We start from the raw sequence: 23053 nt of genomic DNA, 5'->3' as shown, positions 1-23053 counted from the left end.
AAAGGAAAATATTTAGCTAAATTAATAATCTAGGTAATGTATTAAGTTTATACCAATTTTAATATGAACAACTATAATTGACAATATCTATGAAATTATGCTTTTTCTAATAGATGTCACACTGAAGCTGTGTGATTGTCATAGTAGTGCACCCTTTAAGCTCACCTAACAATAATATGAATTCTTTAAAAATTACAGCAGTTTAAAACCACAGACTATCAATAAAATGTAAAATTATAATATTATGGATTTAAAAGTACAAGCCATTAATTCCTGTGAAGTAATATATTAGTGTAGCACACAATCTTATACAGCTAGTAAGCTAGCTATGTTCGTAGCATCTGGGCTATGTTGCTAAAACTATCCTTTAGATCTAACTGTAAATATTTCCCACATCCAGGTTCCAGGTTATAATATGCAAAAGTCTAAACATTAATCTCTTAATTTTGCAATAAGAAGACGTACTTCTTCAAAATAAATGTTTAAACATATAAAAAATGCACATTTGAGGGGCTCCTCTTCTGGTGAAAGTTTTCAGACAGCTTTCAAAATAGCCGCCAGACAGTGTGAACACATGGATACACATATCTCAGTGTGCAATGGTATGATTGGTTTAAAATTACAGGAGGTATATAGTAACAAACACATCAATTGGTTAATACATCAAATAGGATAATACATTGCTCATTCTTTTTATAATCTGAGCTCCAAGATGGGATTGTGCTTAATGGGTACTTGAGCTTAATAGGTACGTTTACCCTATAATTTTTTATAAAAATTATTCAGACACTTTGACATTCAGACACTTTGACCTGACCATGTTTTGCTTTTATTTATTTTTTTGCTTTAATTGCTAATGCAACCTTTTTACACCACAGACTGAACACAATTAAGCTAATTGTGTACTTAAATTTAACAGCTGACAGCTATTCAATCTAATTCATTTGTGAGTCTAACAGAAGGATGGACAAAACCAGTGAAATATCAACTTCAATTTGATAACTCAGAGTTCTTGTCATATTTTATTACCATTTTCTAAACTATAGCGAATAAACTGTGATAGATATAATCACAATGGTAAGGCCGATACCATTTATTTCAATAATAAATTGGGTAAATCACTTTTTTAAAAATTCATATTTAAATAAATATCCATTTTCTCACAAATAATACATTGCAATACACGACGATTAAATACATTGTGAACAGAGAGCTAGTTAGAAATAAAAATCAGCCAATGCAATACAATATTTATCTACGATGAATTGTTTGAGCACTAAAATGCTAATAATCACACATGTGACTCCATATCCCAATTTGCTACATTGTTTGCCAAATATGAACAGCCTACATACAGTATAAGCTACACTGTCAGAAAAAGTTTATTTTTATTCATTAACAATTTGATATCGTGTTTCACGTCATGCCTAAGTGCCTAATGAACGATTTATCACTATTTAAAAATCTGTGACTAAAGAGTGTTTGATTGTCAGGGGCATGTGGATGACCACTGACATTGAGGGGAAAAAAACATTAACAGGTCTGGGCCTCAGGAGACCACTTAGAAGCATTACGGAGAATCTCATCCCATAAACACTGCCAAATGTGGCTTTCCAAGGCATTGCGTCTCGCACTGGCCAGCCATACTGGGCTCGGCCCTCATGTGACTAACTGCCCAGACCACTTTAGAGCATTAAGGGAATGCATGGCTTAAAGCCATAATGACCTATTCATCAGCAATCAGTCAATAGGTTCGTAAAAAATATGGATTTCAAGGAGCCCCAGAGAAAAATGTGCATACATTACTGTTCAAAAGTTTGGGGTGAGAAAATGTTTAGACAGTAAAGACTTTTACAAAAGACTGTTACGAAAAAAATCTATTACAAATAAATGCTGTTCTTTTGAACTTTGGATTTAAAAGTATACTGAAACAAAAATGTATCATGGTTTCCACAAAAAAAATATTAGGCGGCACAACTGTCTTTAACATCAATAATAAAAATAAATGTTTCTTGAGCACCAAATTAACATATTAGAATAATTTCTGAAGAATCATGTGAAACTGAAGACTGGAGTAATGGCTGCTGAAAACTCAGATTTGCCATCACGGAAATAAATTACATTTTTAAATATATTAAAATAGAAAACGGCTATTTTAAATCATAATAATATTTCACAATATTACAATTTTTACTGTGATTTTTAAACAAATAAACGCAGCCTTGGTGAGGATAAGACTTATTATAAAAACATTTAAAAAAAAAAACCTTACTAACCACTTCTGAATGGTATTATTTGTGTTTCGAGTGGTGTTGTTCAGATTCTGCTGACGCACTCAGAGTGATTGTAGAAACAGGATATGAAGTTAAATGAGATGTTACAGTAGATAGCGGAATAAGCCCGCTGCTTCATATCACTGTCCGGCTCTGGCAGACAGAAAGCCCTACGGTGGATTTATCGAGACAAACCATCCCCACTGCACAGCTGAGTGAACAGACACAACACAGAGTTCAGCTCAACCACATCCAGCCTCACAGCCAACGGGCAAAAACACAGACACCCTAGCACAAAAGACAGCACTGAGCGCAAGAACTGCAAAGTGCCTTAAAACCTCCGCTATTACCCAGAATGGAAGCAAACTGTGCCTGTGCTGAACTTCAAAAGCAAAATGCTTTTCCAGTGAATGACACTTCAGTGCAATCCTGCACCCTCCATTTCACAAGTGTCTTTTAAATATTATCCAAATTACAGCCGGACATTGTCATTTCTCTTTTCATCTTGTTTACAAACATCTTATCTTGCCCACTGAAAACCCCTGCGGACAAGGAGTTATATTATACAATCAAATATTTTCTCAAATAGCAGTCCGAATCCTTCACTGCATCGTGTAGCTTACACTTTGTTTAAATTAGAGTTGATACTAAATATATGTATATGAGATAAGAAAAACACTTATGCATCTCTTGACATGTGCTTAGCATCAAGAGGCTATGTTCTCAAATTTAGCAGAGCAGTCGTCATCTACTTGGGTTAAGTAGCAGATGGACTTACTGAATGCAGTTACACAAGATACTCTTGGACTGTTACAATATTACAGAAAAAAAACAAGACTGAAGGGTGTAAAAGGGGTGGGTGTGCAAAAAGCCAGGAATATTTGTTGATGTGTGTGATTACACTCCCAGTTTAGCATCTGCGTCAGATGATTAAGTGTTGATGTGTGTCTATATATATATATAGACACACACAAACACAAGCGTGTTTTATTGGTTCACATTCTAGCTCATTCTAATTCAATCGTTGTTCAGCAAAAGTTTGTACCCATATAAAACACTGAGTCATGATGATGACTATTGACAGTTCCTGTAATTCAAATAAGAAAAGAGACAGGAAAGATAGTAAGCAAATTATTTGAAGAATAAGGGACAGAAAAGCAGATCCAAGAAGGAAAAAACTGAATTTAGCCATGAATTAATTTGAAATCCCTCCCTGAGCATGGTAATCTGTTATCACCGAGACACATTCGAAAGGTACACACTGCTTGACAAAACTGGATAATTTGATCCCAAGGCAGAGTTTTCTTGCTTTCTGCAGTGCTTAAAATTTTTGAATGTGCTGACACATCACAGCAACAGTGAAAAATAAGAAAGGAAGCAAACCAACTAGTCGGATATATGAAACTGGAGTAAACTGGAGAAAAACTTTTAAACAAGTTTTTAAATAATGTTAGAAGTATCATTCATCCTTACCTGAAGGCCTCTCCGCCTTAATATACTGGAATCATCCATTTTACTGTCTTGTATCTGGATCTTGACTTTAGTGAAGTTGTCTCACTTTCCTAATCAAGGATAAAGTCCTCTACCCAAGAATTATCAGAAGTCCATGAGGCACAAACGATCTGACAGAGACCAGGCTTTGGATACTAGTGGTGAAAATTCGTTCTTTGTTGATGTCATGCTCATCCACAGCAAAAACAGATGCGATCATCCTAAGACTAGCAAATGGCAATTGAACAACTTTTCCCACTTGCTACAAGTCTTGTTTGTAATTTTTCTCACCGAATAGCATCTGACATTCATGAAAATAACAATGTGCTCTATTTGACAGTATAGATTTTCAACAGGTATTCCAAAAATGGAAAAATTTGAAGAATATGATTCAACATGAGGATAATCAAAGAGTCAATTGAGAGTAGGAGAGCATTTCAGCACATGGCTAAGAGTCTTTTTCTCTGTTCACTGTTTGCTTCTGGCAGTTCAGAGAAAGGAGTGCTTTGAGAACAGTGTGTTTTTGTACCTCTCTGTATCTTCACTTCCTCAGAGTGAGGAATGACTGGAAAATAAGCGTCTCCCTGAAACTCTTCCTTCATTCATCCATTCAGAGACCTTCACTATCATCCAAACATCTTTTCATCCCAGGCTAAAGGAAACACGACAGATTTATTTTCCTGTACCTCTCCTTCACCTTACTCTGACACTCTCAGTCTCCAGAGAATCCCAGATATCTTCATTTCTATGGAAACTACAGCCTCTGCATAACCGGTGAACAGTTAATGATAAAAATGGCACCTCGAGGGATGAAAATAGAAAAATATTCAGGCCAGCGCAATCCTCCAGAGATGCAGAATCAGTTTAAGGGGCAACAGACTCCATTAAATCAACCAAGTTAAGTTCAACCCCCAGTGCATCCATTCACAAGTAGGTTAATTCAAGTCATCAAGTTAGTTGTTTATCACTTTCTTCTGCCCAAGAGTGGCTAAAAGTGGAAGGGTGGGAGCAAGCAGAGAATATTTTCAGCCTACACTCTTGAGATAATCTGGAAACAGTCAGTAGCAGCAGCAGGAGGAACGCAGGCACTGCCTGCCCACTGACAGCACAAGGCAAACAACAACTCCAGTCAGAGCCGCATGGCTGAATTCCATTCCCCTCTGCCGAGAGGCCTCGGTCTCTCATTCGCCAGTAAGGCAGGCGGACGACAAAAGCCGTGCTGGCAGAGCTGTCTTTCAGTGGCAGGTGCAAACAGACGCTGCACTCACGCTGATTGCTTGTCTGCTTTTTCTTCGCATATCTTCCCGGCTTTATTCAGCTTCCTCAGCTCAGCCTGATGAACTGGACTAGAGCCAAGATTGGTCTCCTGAAACCACTGAGACCGAGGACAAGATAAAAATTCCATGCAGAAGGAGTGTCAGTCAGAATTTCCTCATATTCTCCCCTGTCAGAGCGCTTGAAGCGGTCCGCTGTTTGTGAATGGGCTGCCTGCCGGAGGGGCTGCAACGGTAGAGTCACAATCCAGTCACATTCAATCTTGTCATTTAAATCTTCCGTTTGTACAGTCTTCTATCAGTGCACATGCAGGTGGTTAAAGGAATTAAATAGCTGTATTTCTTTGCTTGTGCTGTACATTAAAGCCTTCTGGATCTTCCGTTTCTCTTTCTCTGTTCCTTGTAAGCTGTCCTCCTCCTCTTCCCAGCGCCTCACTGCTGAATGCTGCTTTATCTGTCCTATCAGCCAGCAACACATCCAGCCAGCCAATCAGACGCACACAGGCTCAGAGCTATTTGCATAATATGAATGGGGGAGCCAAAAAGCTCCACCCCTTCACTCCCTTCTCTGCCATTCTGCTCACAACACTCTGCTTTACCCCAAAACACAAAAATACACATGCACAAAAATGATATTTCTTCTCCTTTTACTATTCTACCAACAAGCACAAAATGATCTATTCTTTGTGCCTCTCCTTCCTGTTCAAATAGGGTGTCTATGAAGAAAAATAAGTGAGGCTAATATCAGTATATTCGGTAATGACAGTCTAATGAGATTGTGCAGGGCTTTCCTTCAGTACAGTGATACATTAGCAGCGGCTGTGTTCATCTCAAGGGACTGCAGGAACAAAAGCAAGAGAGATTATCATCCATAGGCAGAACATTGCCATTGCCAACACCATACATATATATTAATCACCCACCTCTCCTTTCTCTCCTTGACGTCATAGAAGCATAACAGGCAAGATAAGCAACGTGAGCATTGCAGAAAATGTATGTGTAGAGAAAGAGAGAGAGTGAAAGAGAGAGAATTGGAAAGAGAAGCTCTGTCCTCCTACGCACACAGTGAAGAGCGGACAGAGAGTCATTATATGATCAGGTGAGTGCCAGAGGAAAAGCAAATTATGTGTTTGGGTATTCTGTGTGCGCATGTCTTTGTAGTAAGATCACACATAAAACCATAGTAACTAAGTGTGCAGGCAGTATAAGAATACAATTAATAATCTGAACTCTTCATTCACAAGTAGATTTGCAAAAAAAAGAAGCAATTATTACTAGCTTTGTAATTTGTAATGATTAATTATGTAATTACTAGGACTGTCAATTTTGCATGATTAATTCCATGATTTCCACAGCAACATAGCTGCTTTTTGACATTTTCAGCCATTTATGATTGATCACTAATATTACTTTGTTGTTCTTTTTTAAACTCAAAATTGAATAAAACATATGCAATATGTCATGTGATTCACTTTTTTTTTTTATAATATGTTTTCACAGGACTTATGTTTATACATGGATGTAAACACATATAGTGATGGCCCTGAATCTATGAGAGGAGAAAGAAAGAATGGTGATTAGGTGAATCACAAAAAAACAAGTCAATGACTGACTGTCCGTTAAAAAAACAATTATATATCTCTAGAAGAACTATTCCCATTTTTATATCTCCAGTCACTATCCAGTCCAGTTCACTATAAACTCCAGAAACCTGTTTGCAGAATTGCTTTAAATAAACTGTCCAGCTAAATAAGCAAGATAAAGCAGTCAATGTGACCTCCTTTACACGCACTTGTATATACAGAGTCTGATTTATCACATTTAAGTTCAAGGGTTAAAGGTCAAGTCATGGACTTGAAAGGTAACATAGCCCACTGCCACAAGTCTTATCAATGAACTGTTTTCTGAAAAGAGGGCACTATCTCATGTTTAGTTACTCAGTAACTGAAATTTTGCCAGTTAGCCAAAGGTGTGAGAATGAGGCATCTGCTGGAGGCAGCCTACATTATTAACGTCTTCAGGAATATCTGAAGGGCAGTGTGAAACATTGTATTTTTAGCCAATGTTAGCATAGCACAAGCTGATTTATGCATCTAAATCCAGATAGTGTAAGTCAATCTATACAGGTCTGTAAACATTTTATGGAGCTCCTTAACAAGCCACTTAACTACAAATTACAGATTTATAATAACATGTTCTAAATGTGATGATGGTGAAGTCAGAAAAGTGATGCAGATAAACTAATGTTAACAAAGATACACCCTAAACAACCAAAACTGAGAACTAAAACCTAACAAAGAACAATGAAACACAAGGGCTATTGCTGTATTCACGCCATGTTGTAATTACGAGATGACAACATATGACTTTCTGCTCTGAGCCGTTCACATCCTCAGACTCGGAATTATGCATATCTATGGCAACACTATCAATGGCAAAATGAATCTGCAACATTTCGGTGGTCACGTGGTACAAGTCGGAGCTCTCCAAAAATTCTGAGTTTACAAGTTGTAATTATGAGTTCTACAAGGACGTAAATGCTGTACAAGTCGAAATCTCACAATTACGCAATTGCAAAACCTGAGGATGATCAAGGAATTAATCAACAAATATACTACTACTATGGTGCAAAACTAAAACAGTAAACAGGAAAATAAACCTCCAAAACCAGACATTAGATATAGAACTGCTTATAAGTAGATAGGTTTCAATCCAGGTATTTTTATGCAAAGTTTGGAATTGGGAGTGTGTCCCACAATTTGGAAACAAAGACTCAACCCACATCTCACTTAGGTCACCACTGAGACAGAAGAGTCGTTTTACCTTATTATTGTCGGGAAAGAAGGATTCAAATGAATTGTATGCTGTAAATATACATTACTAATGAACCTGCTTTATTGCAACATCCTGTGAGGCTTCAAGTAACTGTATTATATTACAAATGTGAGTCTGGCTCAGTTACACTCAATGACCTGCACCTGGGAGGCACTTCATGGCATGAAAAGCTGACGCATGACAAATATTCAGACTGTTCATGTAATAAGATAGTCCTGACCTAGCACACACTCCACGACACTGCTCCTGTTTCAAATCCGAAGCTACAGGAATGTTAAAAAAAAGCATACTAACATAAGAGCCTGTGGTAGCTGAGAATGATAACGATATTATCATGCACACAAAGAGATAATAGCATTTTGTTTATTATATATAAAGGTGAGATGGAATTAGGCTGTCAATGTGTTTATTGTTGATCAGCTGGGAATTGATTTTTCTTTTTTTCTTTTTCTTTTTTTTGACTCCAACAATATCTATCCTCTTTTGAGAGGACTTCACTACTCTCTTAGAGTACCAATTATTTACTAGTTCAGTTACTCTTTTCCACAATTAATGTGTATGGCCCAAATTTACCACATTAATCCAAAAATAACTTCTGAAGGCATGGGGTCCGGGTAGTTAAACCTCTTCATGATCACTGTGAGAACTGCTTCCCTAAATTAGTAGATTGGGATAAAACTAGACTGTGATTAAAAAGGTTTAAAACCATAATTATCTCACACTGAACTGAACTGACATACTGATTTCTATGGAAACATTAAGCCGTGGTTCAATTCTACATACAATAATACAAAATTATTTTGATGTATATAGTATTGAATATATGGAACAGTATTTATATATACATACACAAACACAGATGTATTAATAAACTATATTTAGTTTTAGCAGTTCACACTTTAAATTACATGTGAACAAGTCAGCGTGTTTGTGGACTACAGTTCTTATTGAGCTGAGAAGTGATGTTCCTGCGCCATTCGTTGGGCACGTAATGAGGGAGTCGGGAAGTGCTAAAAGCAAACTTGACAGCAGAAATGGATGCCATTAATCTAGTGCGCCATTACAAATATGTGATATATACCACAAACAAAAACATTTAGACCTACCCGGGGGAAAGAGGAAACCAAAAATGAGTTTAATTCAACATCTAGCACAGGACAACATTTCTATAAAAGCAAATCTTATTCTGGAACCCTCAAGGTTATAATGTGTGTGCCTATTAAGAACTAAACCATAAATTAATCATGCAAACACACATTAGCATTTAAGAAATTAAGACAGTTATAAAATAATAATTTAAAGACATATAACATGGCAAATCTGCCTCATTTATAAGCAAAAAGGTAAATGTGAACTTGAGCTGTAAGTAAAATGCACAACATAATTTTTTAACTCTACAGACCTTATGTAGTCCCGCCCCTTTTCAGCGCTGCGCTCGTTGTCTTTTGTCTTCCGGTCTGTATTTTCACAGCAATCTTGCGTATTTATAAATGAACGGCTCGTTTTAAAATCTTCCCGGTCTATTGATGTTTGTTAAGACATATGCTTTAAACATTACAATCCTCATGATAACTTTTGTTAACTTTACATTAAGTAAATCCACTTCAAAACTAATTACTCCTGGAAAGCAATGCAATAGAGATATACAGAGCGACCACAAAAACGGAAGTTCAAAGACAATATTCTAAAGTTGGCTGCGCCCTTGTTTCTATGGGTCTATACAACCAGTGCACTGACTTGCACAATTTGAATTCCCAGCCCACTGAATGTCAAAGATGTTCAAACAAAACCAGACGTCATCTGATGCCACTAAGCGGTCTCATAGTGATGAGGGACTTGTTGAGGGCAGGTTCAGACTGCAGTAGAGGGTGTTATCAAGGGCTCAAGTATCTGTGGAGAGCAGGCACAGGCTGCCTCCAAGAAACAACATCGTCAGGGGCACTAAATATTGAGTGCTGAGCAAGCTTCAGGCCAAAAAAATAATAAAAAAAACCACATAAGCCATCTTTTTAACTTGGTCTTAGTTTTGGGAGTCGTGGGTGAGTGTGTGTGCTGATTCTGCTGAACATGACTGTTTATGAATGACTGGTGGACTATCTGGGAAATCATATTCTACATTAAGTCCTAAAATTACTGAAATAACCAAAACATGTCCTGTAAACCTACTTTAAAAACTCATGGATTAACTGCAACGGGTGGTGGGTGCTTAATCCAAAGACGATGTGTGATGCAGAATGAATAATCAAGAATTACTCTAATAAACACAGACGATAACACAACTACCATACTTTAACTTCAGACAATGAACAAAAGGAACAGAGGGCTTAAATACAGAGGGGAAAATAATTAACGGAACATGGAACAGGTGAGAACTAAATAGAAATCATGATGACAACTAATGAATTAACAAGAACACAGGCAAAACAGGATTCATTAAAAAAATCATTAAAAACAAAGATATTTTCCTCAGTAAGTATTTGTCCTAAAAACTTTTTTTATTATTATTATTATTATTATTTAGACATTTACGTTACCTTGTATTACTTAAAGTCCACATGAAATCAAAATTGACCCTATTTACTTTGTTTGCCTAAATTGATCGTTTTGTGGTGAACAATTCATCCATGCAAGTCAATCCACACAAACATTTTTTTTGGCTTCGTAATCTTTAATCAAAATCTGAAAATGCCCCTCCCCTCTGCATTGGAGGACCTTCCCTGATGACGTAGGTTTGAGGACTTAGGTTGGGAAACGCGTAACCACTCCCCTCAAACCGTTAGTCTGCTGTGAGCGAGAGATGGAGAGGAGGAGCGCTAGAGTTAAACCCTGCCCTCTGTTCAATATTCCTTTTCACTGGGAAATACGTCACAACACTGGAGAAAAGTCGTTTGCAACTTCCGGTTCACGCAGACTTTAATCTTCTCAATCTGACAATCATGTGCACATGCTCTCTCTGCACTGCAATTAAAGTGCTGATGATCTGACGACACCAACAAACATGTACATTGGAGTTTAGCGATGTTCATTGTGAAATTCTGCTCAAACTAAGGTGTCATACAGCCAGTCTATGTTTCTTCACGAGGCTGGCTGTGACTCTGTGACGAACTGTAATAAATCGAAACATGATTCTAGACCATTGTTTGCGATCCTAGTTGGTAAATAAAATGTGGTGTGTGCAACCTCCATGCTACTATACAAGTAAAAATTAAACATAATTTTTAATTCTTAAAGGTCCCGTTCTTCGTGATCCCATGTTTCAAACTTTAGTTAGTGTGTAATGTTGTTGTTAGAGTATAAAAAATATCTGTAAAATTATAAAGCTCAAAGTTCAATGCCAAGCGAGATATTTTATTTAACAGAAGTTGACTACAAAAAACGGCTCGATTGGACTACACCCCTACACCCACTTCCTTCATTAGTGACATCACCAGAACCGTGTTTTGACTAACCTCCGCCCACAGGAATACAGGCGTATTGATGGCGAAATGTCAACAGACATGGTTGATGTTTATCTATAATCGGATACCGCAAAAGTTTAATTCGAAGTTGTTAGTTTGCTCTGTCCATCTCACCACGGACTGTTTTTCTAACCTGGGATAATATCAAGCAGGCTTCTCTCGGCGTTTCATACTGACGAAGGGGACAATTTCAACTATAATCCAGCAAGCGGTAAGTGATTCACTGTGACTATGGAAGTAGCGATCAACTTCACATCGTTTCTCTTAGTAGGATGAAAATAATCTTACTTAAACTGTGATTAATATACAGAAAGCAATCAAAGAACAATCCCTTTCCAATCGCCCAAGCTGTTAATCACACAGCGCGAGTTTATCTGGACACTTGCCAAAACTCGTTATGAAATCAATGACGCTGTTACACTGCACAACGAAGCTCTACTGTATTTATATACCTCATGTTTGCATTGGTGAAATCATTAGTGAGTGCAGAAACTGCGTTGCAATGATAAGATCTCCATTCACGCGATCAACAGACTGTCATCTGCTCAATGCTCATCATCACTGCAACCTTTTATGTGATGGGAATAGATCTAAATACTTAAAAAACTTCTCACGATTCGTTAATCCAGATAGCTGTAATAGTAAAAACGTATAATAGCTGTAATAGTAAAAGTTTTCCAGATAGTTCCACATGGAATGCCAGATATTTCATATGCAAGCATGTCAGCCAATCACAGCAGAGGGCGTTTACATTGAAGTCTCACAGCAGACACGCCCCTTCAAACAGAGTGTTCAAACCAGGGAATGAAATCAGGCTAGGAAATATGCCTTTTATTTCTAAATTATAACAATTTTTGATCTAAAAAACATACTAACATTATAAGGGCACCCCTGGAAACATTATAAAATAATAAAAATAATCCATGGAATGGGACCTTTAAATAGGAATTTTCACTTTTGCACATTTCGAATATCGTTCTTTGTGGTCTGTCAGTACGAATTTGCATTTGTGGAGCAATCTGAATCTATGGTTCGTCTCATTTGCTTCTGAATTGCTTCTCATAAAATATCTAATGTGAAGACAAATTACAAAGCACTCACCAAAATATTGCATTACCAGAAGTCGCATTAATGGTTAAGTGTTCAATTTACTCTTATCAATATAATTGTAATCAATAAAGGTTTATTTTTAGTAATTTTCATTTGATAAAGCTATCATAGTTGATTAAATGAAGTCCATGTGCCATCTACAGGCCTATTAGGTGAAGTGTAGGTTGTTAGCGATATGTGAAATCACCTTTGTTACATTACCCCATATATATACAGTATATACTGAATATAAAACAGTAGGCGAAAAATCAGATTCAGCAAATTCTCAATTTTCTATACTATATAGAAAATTGAGAATTTTATGAATTAGATTTATCACCTACTGTTTTATAAATATTGCATATTTGGACATAGTACTCACTTGACATACTGCTTTTGATAAATTAAGTTTTGATGAAAATATTGAAGACAAATTTTATTTTCAAATAAATGCTTTTTCTTTCCAACTTTATTTTATGAAAGGATCCAGAGGAAAAAAAATCCACAAAAATATTAAAATTAAACTTTTTAAACTGTTATTAAATTAAAAACACAATATTCCACACTTGACCTTTAATAACTTCCTTCCTTCATGTGCACAACTCAGGAATGTTATTGAGCAGGTACTAGTTTCACAATGATGTAAGCATTTTGACAAACAGAGAACATCAAGATAAGAGCTCCTGTGATAAACTTTATCTCATCACCATTGAAAAGCTTGTCATTCAACTCAAAAGCAGTCAGTCAGCTTCCTCAGGCAAGCAGTAAAAAGTAAGAAAGAGGTTTAACAGCACCAATAGCATCTCCTCAACATATGCACAGTATGAACGTTTAGCCTACTTTTCCATGACTATTTACAAAGAACAATTCTGTTTTAACAAAACATTCTCATAAGGGGAGAGATTATCATGTTTGTGAGATGAAGGCCTGGAGCAGGACACTCTCTTCTTAAAAAAAACTATTAAGCTAGAAAAGTTGATTTAGAAACAAACAAACAAACAAACAGTGAGAGTGCCGAGAGTGGCCTATTTTTTCATAAGCCAAAACCCAGTAACAAGCCTTTTAGTACTTACGGTTTCTTCGTCAATGGGTTTTTTAAACAGGTTTTTGGTTAAATATCTGAAAAAAGGACTGTGATTAACACAAGCTCAAGATATTTTCACGTTTTATTCTATGACATAAAATACATCAGTAATACCCCCTTGTGATTTTTGAAAGCTTTTATTGTCTTGAAAAAGGCAGTTGCCAACAAGTGGCTAAATGGGACTACAGACGCTGTCAAGGACGTTGAACGTCATCATGCAGGACAGGTAAACTCTTTTTACAGCCTCACTGTTTCCAATCACACTCTTGCAAACTATTCTAACTCAAATATAAACTTATTTTTAAATAAAGAAAGTTGTCGGAAGCTTAATGGTGGTGACGCTGAAGTCATGCGGTCATAGTGTAGTTCGTTTATAGCCTATGTTTAGCTTTTTAATTCTGACGGTTGTATTTAGACTTCAAAATTCATATCTGTGTTCATTTGTGAAGATTATCATGATGAATAAACCATGTAAGGACAACATGGATAAACTTGTGTTGGTCACAGAGCTTATTTTTAACAATAATCTAAAAGCCAATGGAAAAATCCTATTGTGTTTGTTAAGGGAACTAGGGTGATGCTAACTTCCATGTTGTCCTTCAAAAATAGCACTGCAACACTCTATAACCATACACTTCAGCTGCCTATTCATCTACATTAAAAATCAACCACATGCACATATTGTAACATCTGCTTCACACTGAGGTTAAAGCATAGTGAGTTGATCCGCAAAGTCTATATGCTCAGGGAGTGCATGTTGCAAGTTTTCAGTTACTTGCATCATATTTCCAATCTTGTACCTATTAAGAACAAAGATCGTTTTACTGCTCTCAAACCCGCACTGGGAGTTGTATCACAAGCTAAGCACTTTCTTCAAGGATGTTCTTGGGTTTGGTAAGCAGCCAGTCATAACATCAATGCCAGACTTCATCCACCATAAGAAAGGCTCATCTATCATTGCTCACAATATAAAGATAACTTATTCACCTACCGAATGCACGGGGCAGTGTAATGATACAGCAGTTGCCGTGTGTAAGTGAAAAATCGAGTTTGCTGCCTTGAGTGACTGATCCTTCTCAGCATTGCTGTCAAATAGACGTTAAGAGAAGATCAGGTCTAAGCAGTGCAAGCCACAGAAGAGGTGACAGCAATTACAAATAAAACCAATATAATCCTATTCCTCAAGAACAATCGTTGCTATCTGCCCTAGTTTTAACTAAGGACGCATCAAGCACTTGATTAAAGCGTAAAGGGATACCTCACCCAAAAATGTAAAATATTTTTTAAATTTACACATTTACACAACCTCATGTCGTTCTCTCTTCTGTGGAACACTAAAGGTGAAGAATGTTTGAAGAATGGAGGAAAGTTCTGTTTACCATTGACTTCCATTGTATGGACAACAAAAAAATATTTTTCGAAATCCCTTCATTTATGTTCCACAGAAGAAAGTACGTTTCTTGAAACAGAAAAGGCTTGAAACAACATGAGGAAAAATCAGGACTGATATCAACCATTTCATTTGACAAGAAATTGGTCATTATAATCAGATGCAAGAATCCCATTTGGATACTTTATCCTAAACAACGTGTATGAGAATTTGAGTTCAGGCTAAAAGTTATAAAAAGCAAAGAAAATCAGACTTGATCAGAATCAAGTGTTCTAGAATACTGCTTAACAAGCATCTATTATTGTAAGTTTACATCTTTATATATTCTTTTTACAAATAAATATAGCATTCAACTCAAATAAATCCCACAGCTGAGCTCTCAGGTTAAGCAAAAGCACAAGAATGTGTACCCTCAGAGCTTAAAAAACAACTCTCAACTGGAGAGCTCAGTGTCTCGGGGTGCTAGCCAAAGAGAGGCCCGAAAACCTTGCTGGCAGGAAAATGCATCCACATTAAATCTGTAGCAGAGGTGAAAATGTAATAATTATTAATGGCTTAGAGCATGAGTCAATAGCAGCCTGTAGGACACTGATAGATTGGCAGAGAACAGTTTGTCTAATGCACACACACACACACACACACACACACACACACACACACACACACACACACACACACACACACACACACACACACACACACACACACACACACACACACACACACACACACACACACACACACACACACACACACACACACACACACACACACACACACACACATATATATATATGCATTGGAGGTAACAAGATCTCAGAGGAAGAATGGATCAATACAGCTCAAATAACCACACTGGAAACTCTGTGATGGGTCAAAATCTCAGGGAAGGGAAGAAAGAGGGAGAAAGGCAATACATCTGATGTACAAATAATACTGAGCCTACAAAGGAATCAATAGAGTATAGATTATTCTCTATGTACCAATTCTATACACAGACTGAAAATAAGGAAAAGATATAAAGAATAAAATTCAAACCAGCCACCTCAACTGAACTCAAATAATCAATTCATCTGATTTCAGCACAAATTCCGGTAGGTAGGCATCTGAGACAATAAATTAAAAACACTTGTAACGAGCTTCGTTGTTATGGTTAGAAGGAGGCGGGAACCGGCGAACATTCAAATATTTTAATAAATAAATAAACCAATACAAAAACGAAAGTATAAGCCAGCAGCCCCTCGCGGACGGCTGCTGGCCACACAAAACAGGAACAAAAGATCACATAAAACTCAGGCCTGTCCTCTCTCGCTCTTCACTGTCGTCGCTCCTCCTATATGCTTCCGATCCTCCGTGAGAGATACGAGACCGGTGCGTCGTGCAGGTGTCGCTCATCAGTAATCACGCCACCGGCCTCGTGCCGCTCTCTCTCGGCCCTCGGCCTCGTCCTGCTCGCCACAACACTCATCATATTATTTGGCAATATTAATGAAAGTTTTACAGAAAAATGGCCCTGGGACAGAATCTGCTGAAAACATTTGAGATTTCTATCTAAGCAAAAAAAAAAAAAAGGTCTGTGCATTTATGGGAAGTCGGTGGGGGTTCACGTTCACCATCATTGTGATAAATGAGATGCCTTTTAGCACAAGAACTATCCTGACAGACAAGCAATAGTGAATCACCAAGACAAAGTATGATGTCATTTTATAGGATGCTTAATAGCTCTCACTTAATTAAATCTATGTATAAATTACATCTATAGATAAATCACAGTGCAATCCAAACTTTTTACATGTGCAACATTTATGTAGAAGCAGAGTCTGTGCTCATATTATATTAAGTCAGGCAACATAAAATTATATTCTAGAATATTAATAAATATTAATAAAAAATATTCTATTAGAGTCACAAAAACATAATCACAATTATTTCCTTAATATACTGCAGCCTTAGCGATGAGTCTCTTTCATCATCCTGCCTCATAGAAAATAGAGCAACACAACCAACACTCTTTAATAGATGCTTTTATTCCTTACTGCAACATTTTATTTCTGTTTTTCAATGTAGCACTTTTCCTACAGCTGAAAAGCCTAATAGGAAAATTATGTTTGTGTATAAGCATCCAGAGGGATGTAAATGAAAAAGTGGAGCTTGTTTGTCCCATTGTCTGTTTTTTCGTGGTTAGACGTTGGGCTCATAAATGGTGTGAAATCTCCACTTTAAAAGTGTGAGACTCTACAGCGCTGGATGGTAGTTCATTTGACCAGACTTTCCAGGAGCCGACTCTACCATTGCACCAACCGCAGCTCTGCTTACATAAAACTAAATTAAACCAGCAGCGAGTAACATGGCAAAAACTGCCACAGCACTGTTTATTGTGCAGATTACAAGAATCAAACAACTTGTCCCAATGGGGTGAGCTAATTTACACAGTCTTACAGTGACAATGAGGCACAGGGCTGGCTGCTGTATTGACAGACAGTCTGAAGCTACAAGCGGGTTAATTAAAAGGGAGACATCAGTTCCTCCCTGGCTGATCCAGACTTGACTCAATCAATCACTGTACAAACTCAATAACTGTTTTTTTCCCAGCCCATCACATCCTGTTTGCGAGCATCTGATCAAATAGGAAAGGAGCTGGACAGTCACCGTCTTTGGATCTAGGCTCCAAAAGCGATAATGAATAATGAATGAGGGTGTCTCAGCTGAAAGAAGAAAACCACAGGGTCAGCAGTATGTTTAGAAACCTGCTTTTGTCTTCAATAAGAATCAGAAAAGCATAATAAATATTACATTATATATTATATTATATATAAACAACTACAGATCTTTCATTTTTCCCATTGCAAATTATGTTATCAGCATCATTATATTATAATTGTTGAATTTCAAATTTGCTTTAGTCCCAGAAACTGATATCCAATTCTGCTATTTGATGCAACCACCTAGAACTATGTAAATGCATATAAGGTCAAGGATGGATGCGACCAGACATGCAGGATTCAATCTGTTTAAATAAATAAATAAGTCTCAACCACCACATCTTGCAACTGATTGTAAGTGAGAGTGACACAAAGAGCAACAGAGAGAGGGAAAAAAAACTAAATGTGAATCAATTCACAAAAGACAACATTCACAACAGCCCTGACAGTTTCCACGGCAACCTCACATGGCTTTTATCCATGGCTGTGTTGGCTGAAGAAATAGATCTGATCTATGAGTGAAATGGCATTCAGGTAGAGCTGACCTCCAATAAGCACCTGATGCCAAAGCACAGACAGCCAATAACAAATATAAATGACAAGCAGGAGAAAGAGAAAGTGTATGTGCTGCTGATACAAGTGGGAATCAAAAGGGATAGTTCGCCGAAATTATCCATGATTTACTCACCCTCAAGCCATCCTAGATGTATATGACATTCTTCTTTCAGACGAACACAATTAGAGTTATATTAAAAAATATCATTGCTCCTCCAAGCTTTATAATGGTAGTGAATGGTGGTCCTGATTTTGAAGATCAAAAAAGTGATAAAATCATCATAAAAATCATAAAATCATCATAAAATTATTCCATACAACTCCAGGGGGTTCATAAAGGCCTTCTGAAACGAAGCGATGCATTGGTCTAAGAAAAATATCCATATTTAAAACTTTATAAACTTTATAAATCTAACTTTATAAACTATATAACTAAAATAACTAGCTTCCGGCAGACGGGCCTACTCAAGTCGACTTGCGCCAAAAGAGTAACTTCTGACGTGATGTATGACTTAGGATGTAAGAGTGTCCAAAGCTTTGACACCTCTCGCGGTTCAAACAAATAGGGCTGGCCAACAAACTCAGGCTCCTCTTCTCTTATATCGAAATCCTCCGACATTACTCTATAACAATTCTCATTTTAGACAACTAATTTGTGACCAGTATTATGTTTTGCTCTATCCTCTGCGCTTTTCTTGCACAAACGCATCACTTAGCTTAAGAAGGCCTTTATTAACCCCCTGGAGTCGTACGGATTACTTTTATGATGGATGGATGGATGGATGGATGCACTTTTTTGGGCTTCGAAATCAGGACTGCCATTCACTGCCATTATAAAGCTTGGAAGAGCCAGAAGTCAAGAAGTCATATACACCTAGGATGGCTTGAGGGTGAGTAAATCATGGGATAATTTTCATTTTTGGGTGAACTATCCCTTTAAAGCAACAAAATCATTAAAGCAAAGACAAAAAAAAGCATAAAATAGAGACTGTTTAATAACAGTAAACAGTTTAATTTGGCAATGGATTCTAGTTATGTCAGTCCTCAATACATCCATCTAAACCCCAACATTAACTGCAGATATATTGAATATTAACAACATAAAATTCCTGAAGATTTTGCTGCCAATATAACAACTCAATAATATGAGAATGTTAAGATTGATGTTTTAATAGTGTATCTGTAATAAACTTCAGTAACATAAATGGTGTTAGATTATAAATTTGAATCAACCTTAACTCAACCTGTCTGTTTTGTACAAATCAATTTGAAACTCTGATTCAATGATACTTGCATCATATCTAAAATAGGGTTTCAAAACAGTCTTTTTTTATATATATATTAAAAGTAAATATCTTTTTCAGCCATTACTGACTACTACCACTACTACTAATTACATTATTAAGCCAGACTACAAGCATAACTGACAGAAAATGTTTTTTCTAGAACAGCTGTCTTAAGATTTGACTTCTCGGTTACCTGCGAAATTAAATTAACATGGTTAAAGCTTAGGGTCTGCTTAAAAAAAAAGAAAAGAAAAGTGAAACCTATCAAATACAGTGTCGATAACTATAAAACTGCAATAAAGATACAGACAAACAGAAACGCCAATGGGTTCATACATCTCATTCACCTAGCCAAAGGTTGACACAACCCAATCAAGACAAAGCCTGAGGCTCAGACATTAATCATCTGCCAACATCGACTGCTTTGTGCAAGAAAACCACTTCTAAGAAAGCCTGTTTAACAAATGCTAATTGATGTATACATATTTACAAGACAGCTGCATATTTTGAAAGCAGACATACAAACCATATAGTCAAGCCTTTTATCACAAGAAAGCAAACAGTGTACATAGTATGGCACATTGTACATGTAGTAAATACACAGATCCTTGAACAGATGGGTTGTGAGATCAGCAGGTGAGCTGAAACAGACACTGGTTCTTGCCTTAAGGCAGAAACACAGTCCACCACTGACAGCAATTAAACACCCTCCCTGAGCACCCAGCTAATGCATTTCAAATCAAGCTCTCACAAAAACCATATCAAGCATGCTATTAATATACATAAACACTTTACACAACACTTATTTTAATTGAACCACACACTAATTGAGCCTCATACATTAAATCTATGAATGCAAAGAAACAAGGTTGTAACGGGGCAAAATAAAACGTCTCAAAAGCAAGACAAATGTAAGACAACAATACTAGAGACAAGGAAAGAGGGAATACTACTATACTATGACAGTCCCGCTCATAGCACTTGTTAAGCCTCTTAAATGATAGCTATTTCCATCTCAAACTAATTTCAAAACTGACAAAACAAGATACTAACGCCTAACGCCTCGTTGGAGCAGAGAGATGAAGAGTGTATGATATTTAGGCTGGTGTGGAATCGTAGCCTCATTAAAACAGTTGGGAATAAAGAGGTGTGTCAATTGTCATGGAGAACATTCCCAGAAAAATTTTCAATTCTAGTTAAAAAGCTAAGTGTGTAATGTCTAATAATGCAATGTCAAAGTCATGTATACGCTCCAAAGCTGCATTTATTGTATTAAATCTACAGTAATATTGTGAAATATTAGTATAATTTAAAATATCTATCTTCTATTTGAATATATTGTAAAATGTAATTTATTCCTGTGATGGCAAAGTTGAATTTTCAGCAGCCATTACTCCAGTCTTCAGTGTGTCACATGATACTTCAGAAATCATTTTAATATGCTATTGCACAAGAAACATTTCTTCTTATCATTAATTTTGAAAACAGTTTAGTAATAATCTTAATATTTTTGTCAAAAAGCTGATACATGTATTTCAGGATTCTCCAAAGACTAAAAAGAATAGTATTTATTTGAAATAGAAATATTTTGTTACAAGGTATTTAGTCCTTACTGTCACTTGATCTAGTTAATGCATCCGTGCTAAATAACAGTTCTAATTTTGTAAAAAAAAAAAAAAAAGAAAAAAGAAACGAAAAAAAAAAGACAAATTGGCTTGACCCCAAACTTTTGACCGGTACTGTCTGTGTGACACACATATATACACAGGTATTTAAAAAAAAAAAAAAAAAAAAAAAAAAAAAAAAAATTACACTTCACCTTTCTGTAATTTGAAGTGGAAAAATTACATAACACAAACAAAATAATAAGTTTTATGCCTTATTATTTGTACCAGTCAATCTCAGAGTCTGTCAGTAATACAGGATCAAAGAGCACGAATGCAATCCCTATGTTGTCAATTATGGCACCTGCTAAAAATATGGAGAAAATGCACAGCACAAACCATCAAAGTCTCTGGCACTCTTGCTTAGCATCAAACACAAAGAGGAAAAGATTTCCTTTAGCAATGTGACTTGTTTAAGTCCTCCAACAGCACTGGAGCTCATAGTCCTTGAGGAACAGACATGGGAATAAGCAAAACAGGAACAAGAGAGCTTGCAAAAAAAAAAAAAAAATGAAAACCTTGTCAGCCGATTAGTTTTGGAAAATGAGTTGCCGGAAGCCAAGAGTAATGTTGTGCTGTGTTTATTGACTCAAGCATCTCAAGCAGACACGTTAAATTTTTCATATGCATCTTAATTGCTATCTGGACTCAGTCAACCAGAATTTCACCATGGGCAGGAAGAAAGGCAAAAGGGCTGTGTGAGTCCTGTGGAGACCTGGGTAATTAACTAAATTTGGATCAGCTCGTTTGAAAAGAATGCAAGTCTCAATCAAAATTAATTCAACAAAATAACTGCCACTGAAACAGACATATAAGCTATATTGGTAAAGCTTGGATATTAAGGACTAACATAGTATTCAGAACTGGCCCATAGGAGGTCCAAAGCGGTCATTTCAGCTAAAGAACTTGTCATATTCTGGCCAATTAAAGTATGATTCCTGCCCCTAGATATTAGTTTTAAAAGGTCACAGCTTTGACAAATGAGGATAAGAACATGTTAGAAAGAAGAAGAAAAAACAGCAAGAGGAGGTGATGACAGCAGAGAGAGTGTGAAGAAAGGTTAGAAATTAAAGGGACTATGTGTAGCTTTTTAGGTATTTTATTATCTAAAATCAATATTTTTAGTTTATTTTTAGCATAAATATGCTCTCAATGGTGTACAAATACCTATGCCAATGATCAGACTAATCCTCGTAAACGAAGAATTTATTAATCTTTATATACATGGGACGGGTAGGTCCACAGAGGCTTCCATGTAGTTCCGCCATCTTGAAAAACTATAATAGCAGAGAGGGACAAAAAGTACTAGGCCAACGCGTTTCCACAACGCGTTTTCTGTCAGAACCAGCGTCACGTGACTGAACCCAGCAGAAGCGGAGGAGCAGAGCAGTAAGAGGTGCTTGTCACTGCCCCGGCAAGTTTAAAAGGATGCACTGCACGGTTATTTATACACCGTTCATTCATACATATGCTGAGTCACAGGATGAGTCCTCGTCGTCGAAAAAGTCCAAAATAGACCGTAAAAGGAAACGTGACCGGAGATTACAAAAACAAGGGTTAATGTCGGGATAGCTAATGCAGGAGAAAGCTTTCAAAAGAGACCCTGCAGTTGCATGCCTCCTTCTCGACAGGTAAGTCAATGTTACGGTCTTAATTACAAGCTTTTTTTTCATTGCTTGGTTGTGTACTTTATTATATAGACAGTAGAACATTTATAGTTAAAAGTTAAACAGGCTGATGAATAGCAGCTATTGAGTAAAGTAACGTTAGAGAAGGCTCTGATGATGATGATGATATCTAACAATGCGCGTACTTCAAAAAATATAACGAGGAAAGAAGGCATTACTACTAATTACCATAGTTAATGTTTTTCACAGTCAGTAATTGATAACTGTAACATTCTTTTTTTCGTTGTTTCAAGTTTCAGTTTGTTTTAAATAACAAACCTGTTC

General features: G+C 36.7%; 1 protein-coding gene across 7 annotated transcripts in view; it reads right to left on the bottom strand.

The window, feature by feature from the left end:
• The window catches only part of mast2 (microtubule associated serine/threonine kinase 2), a 171754-nt gene that overhangs the window by 79005 nt on the left and 69696 nt on the right, over positions 1-23053 (bottom strand). For 2 of the 7 annotated variants that reach the window (XM_081381257.1, XM_081381259.1), the window contains exon 1: positions 3747-5448. The exons of 3 other annotated variants lie outside the window; for them this stretch is intronic. In XM_081381257.1, the coding sequence (XP_081237383.1) occupies positions 3747-3785 (39 nt within the window). In that variant the 5' untranslated portion in view covers positions 3786-5448. Of the gene's footprint in view, positions 1-3746; positions 5449-23053 lie in introns of those variants that run through there. 2 more of the 7 variants (XM_081381256.1, XM_081381258.1) reach the window with 1 other exon arrangement.

Source organism: Scardinius erythrophthalmus (assembly GCF_964197995.2).
Source record: "Scardinius erythrophthalmus genome assembly, chromosome: 12".
In the NCBI taxonomy this organism is placed as follows: Eukaryota; Metazoa; Chordata; class Actinopteri; order Cypriniformes; family Leuciscidae; genus Scardinius; species Scardinius erythrophthalmus.
Note: the sequence above shows the minus strand (reverse complement) of the source record. Positions and strands in the feature narration are given on the sequence as shown.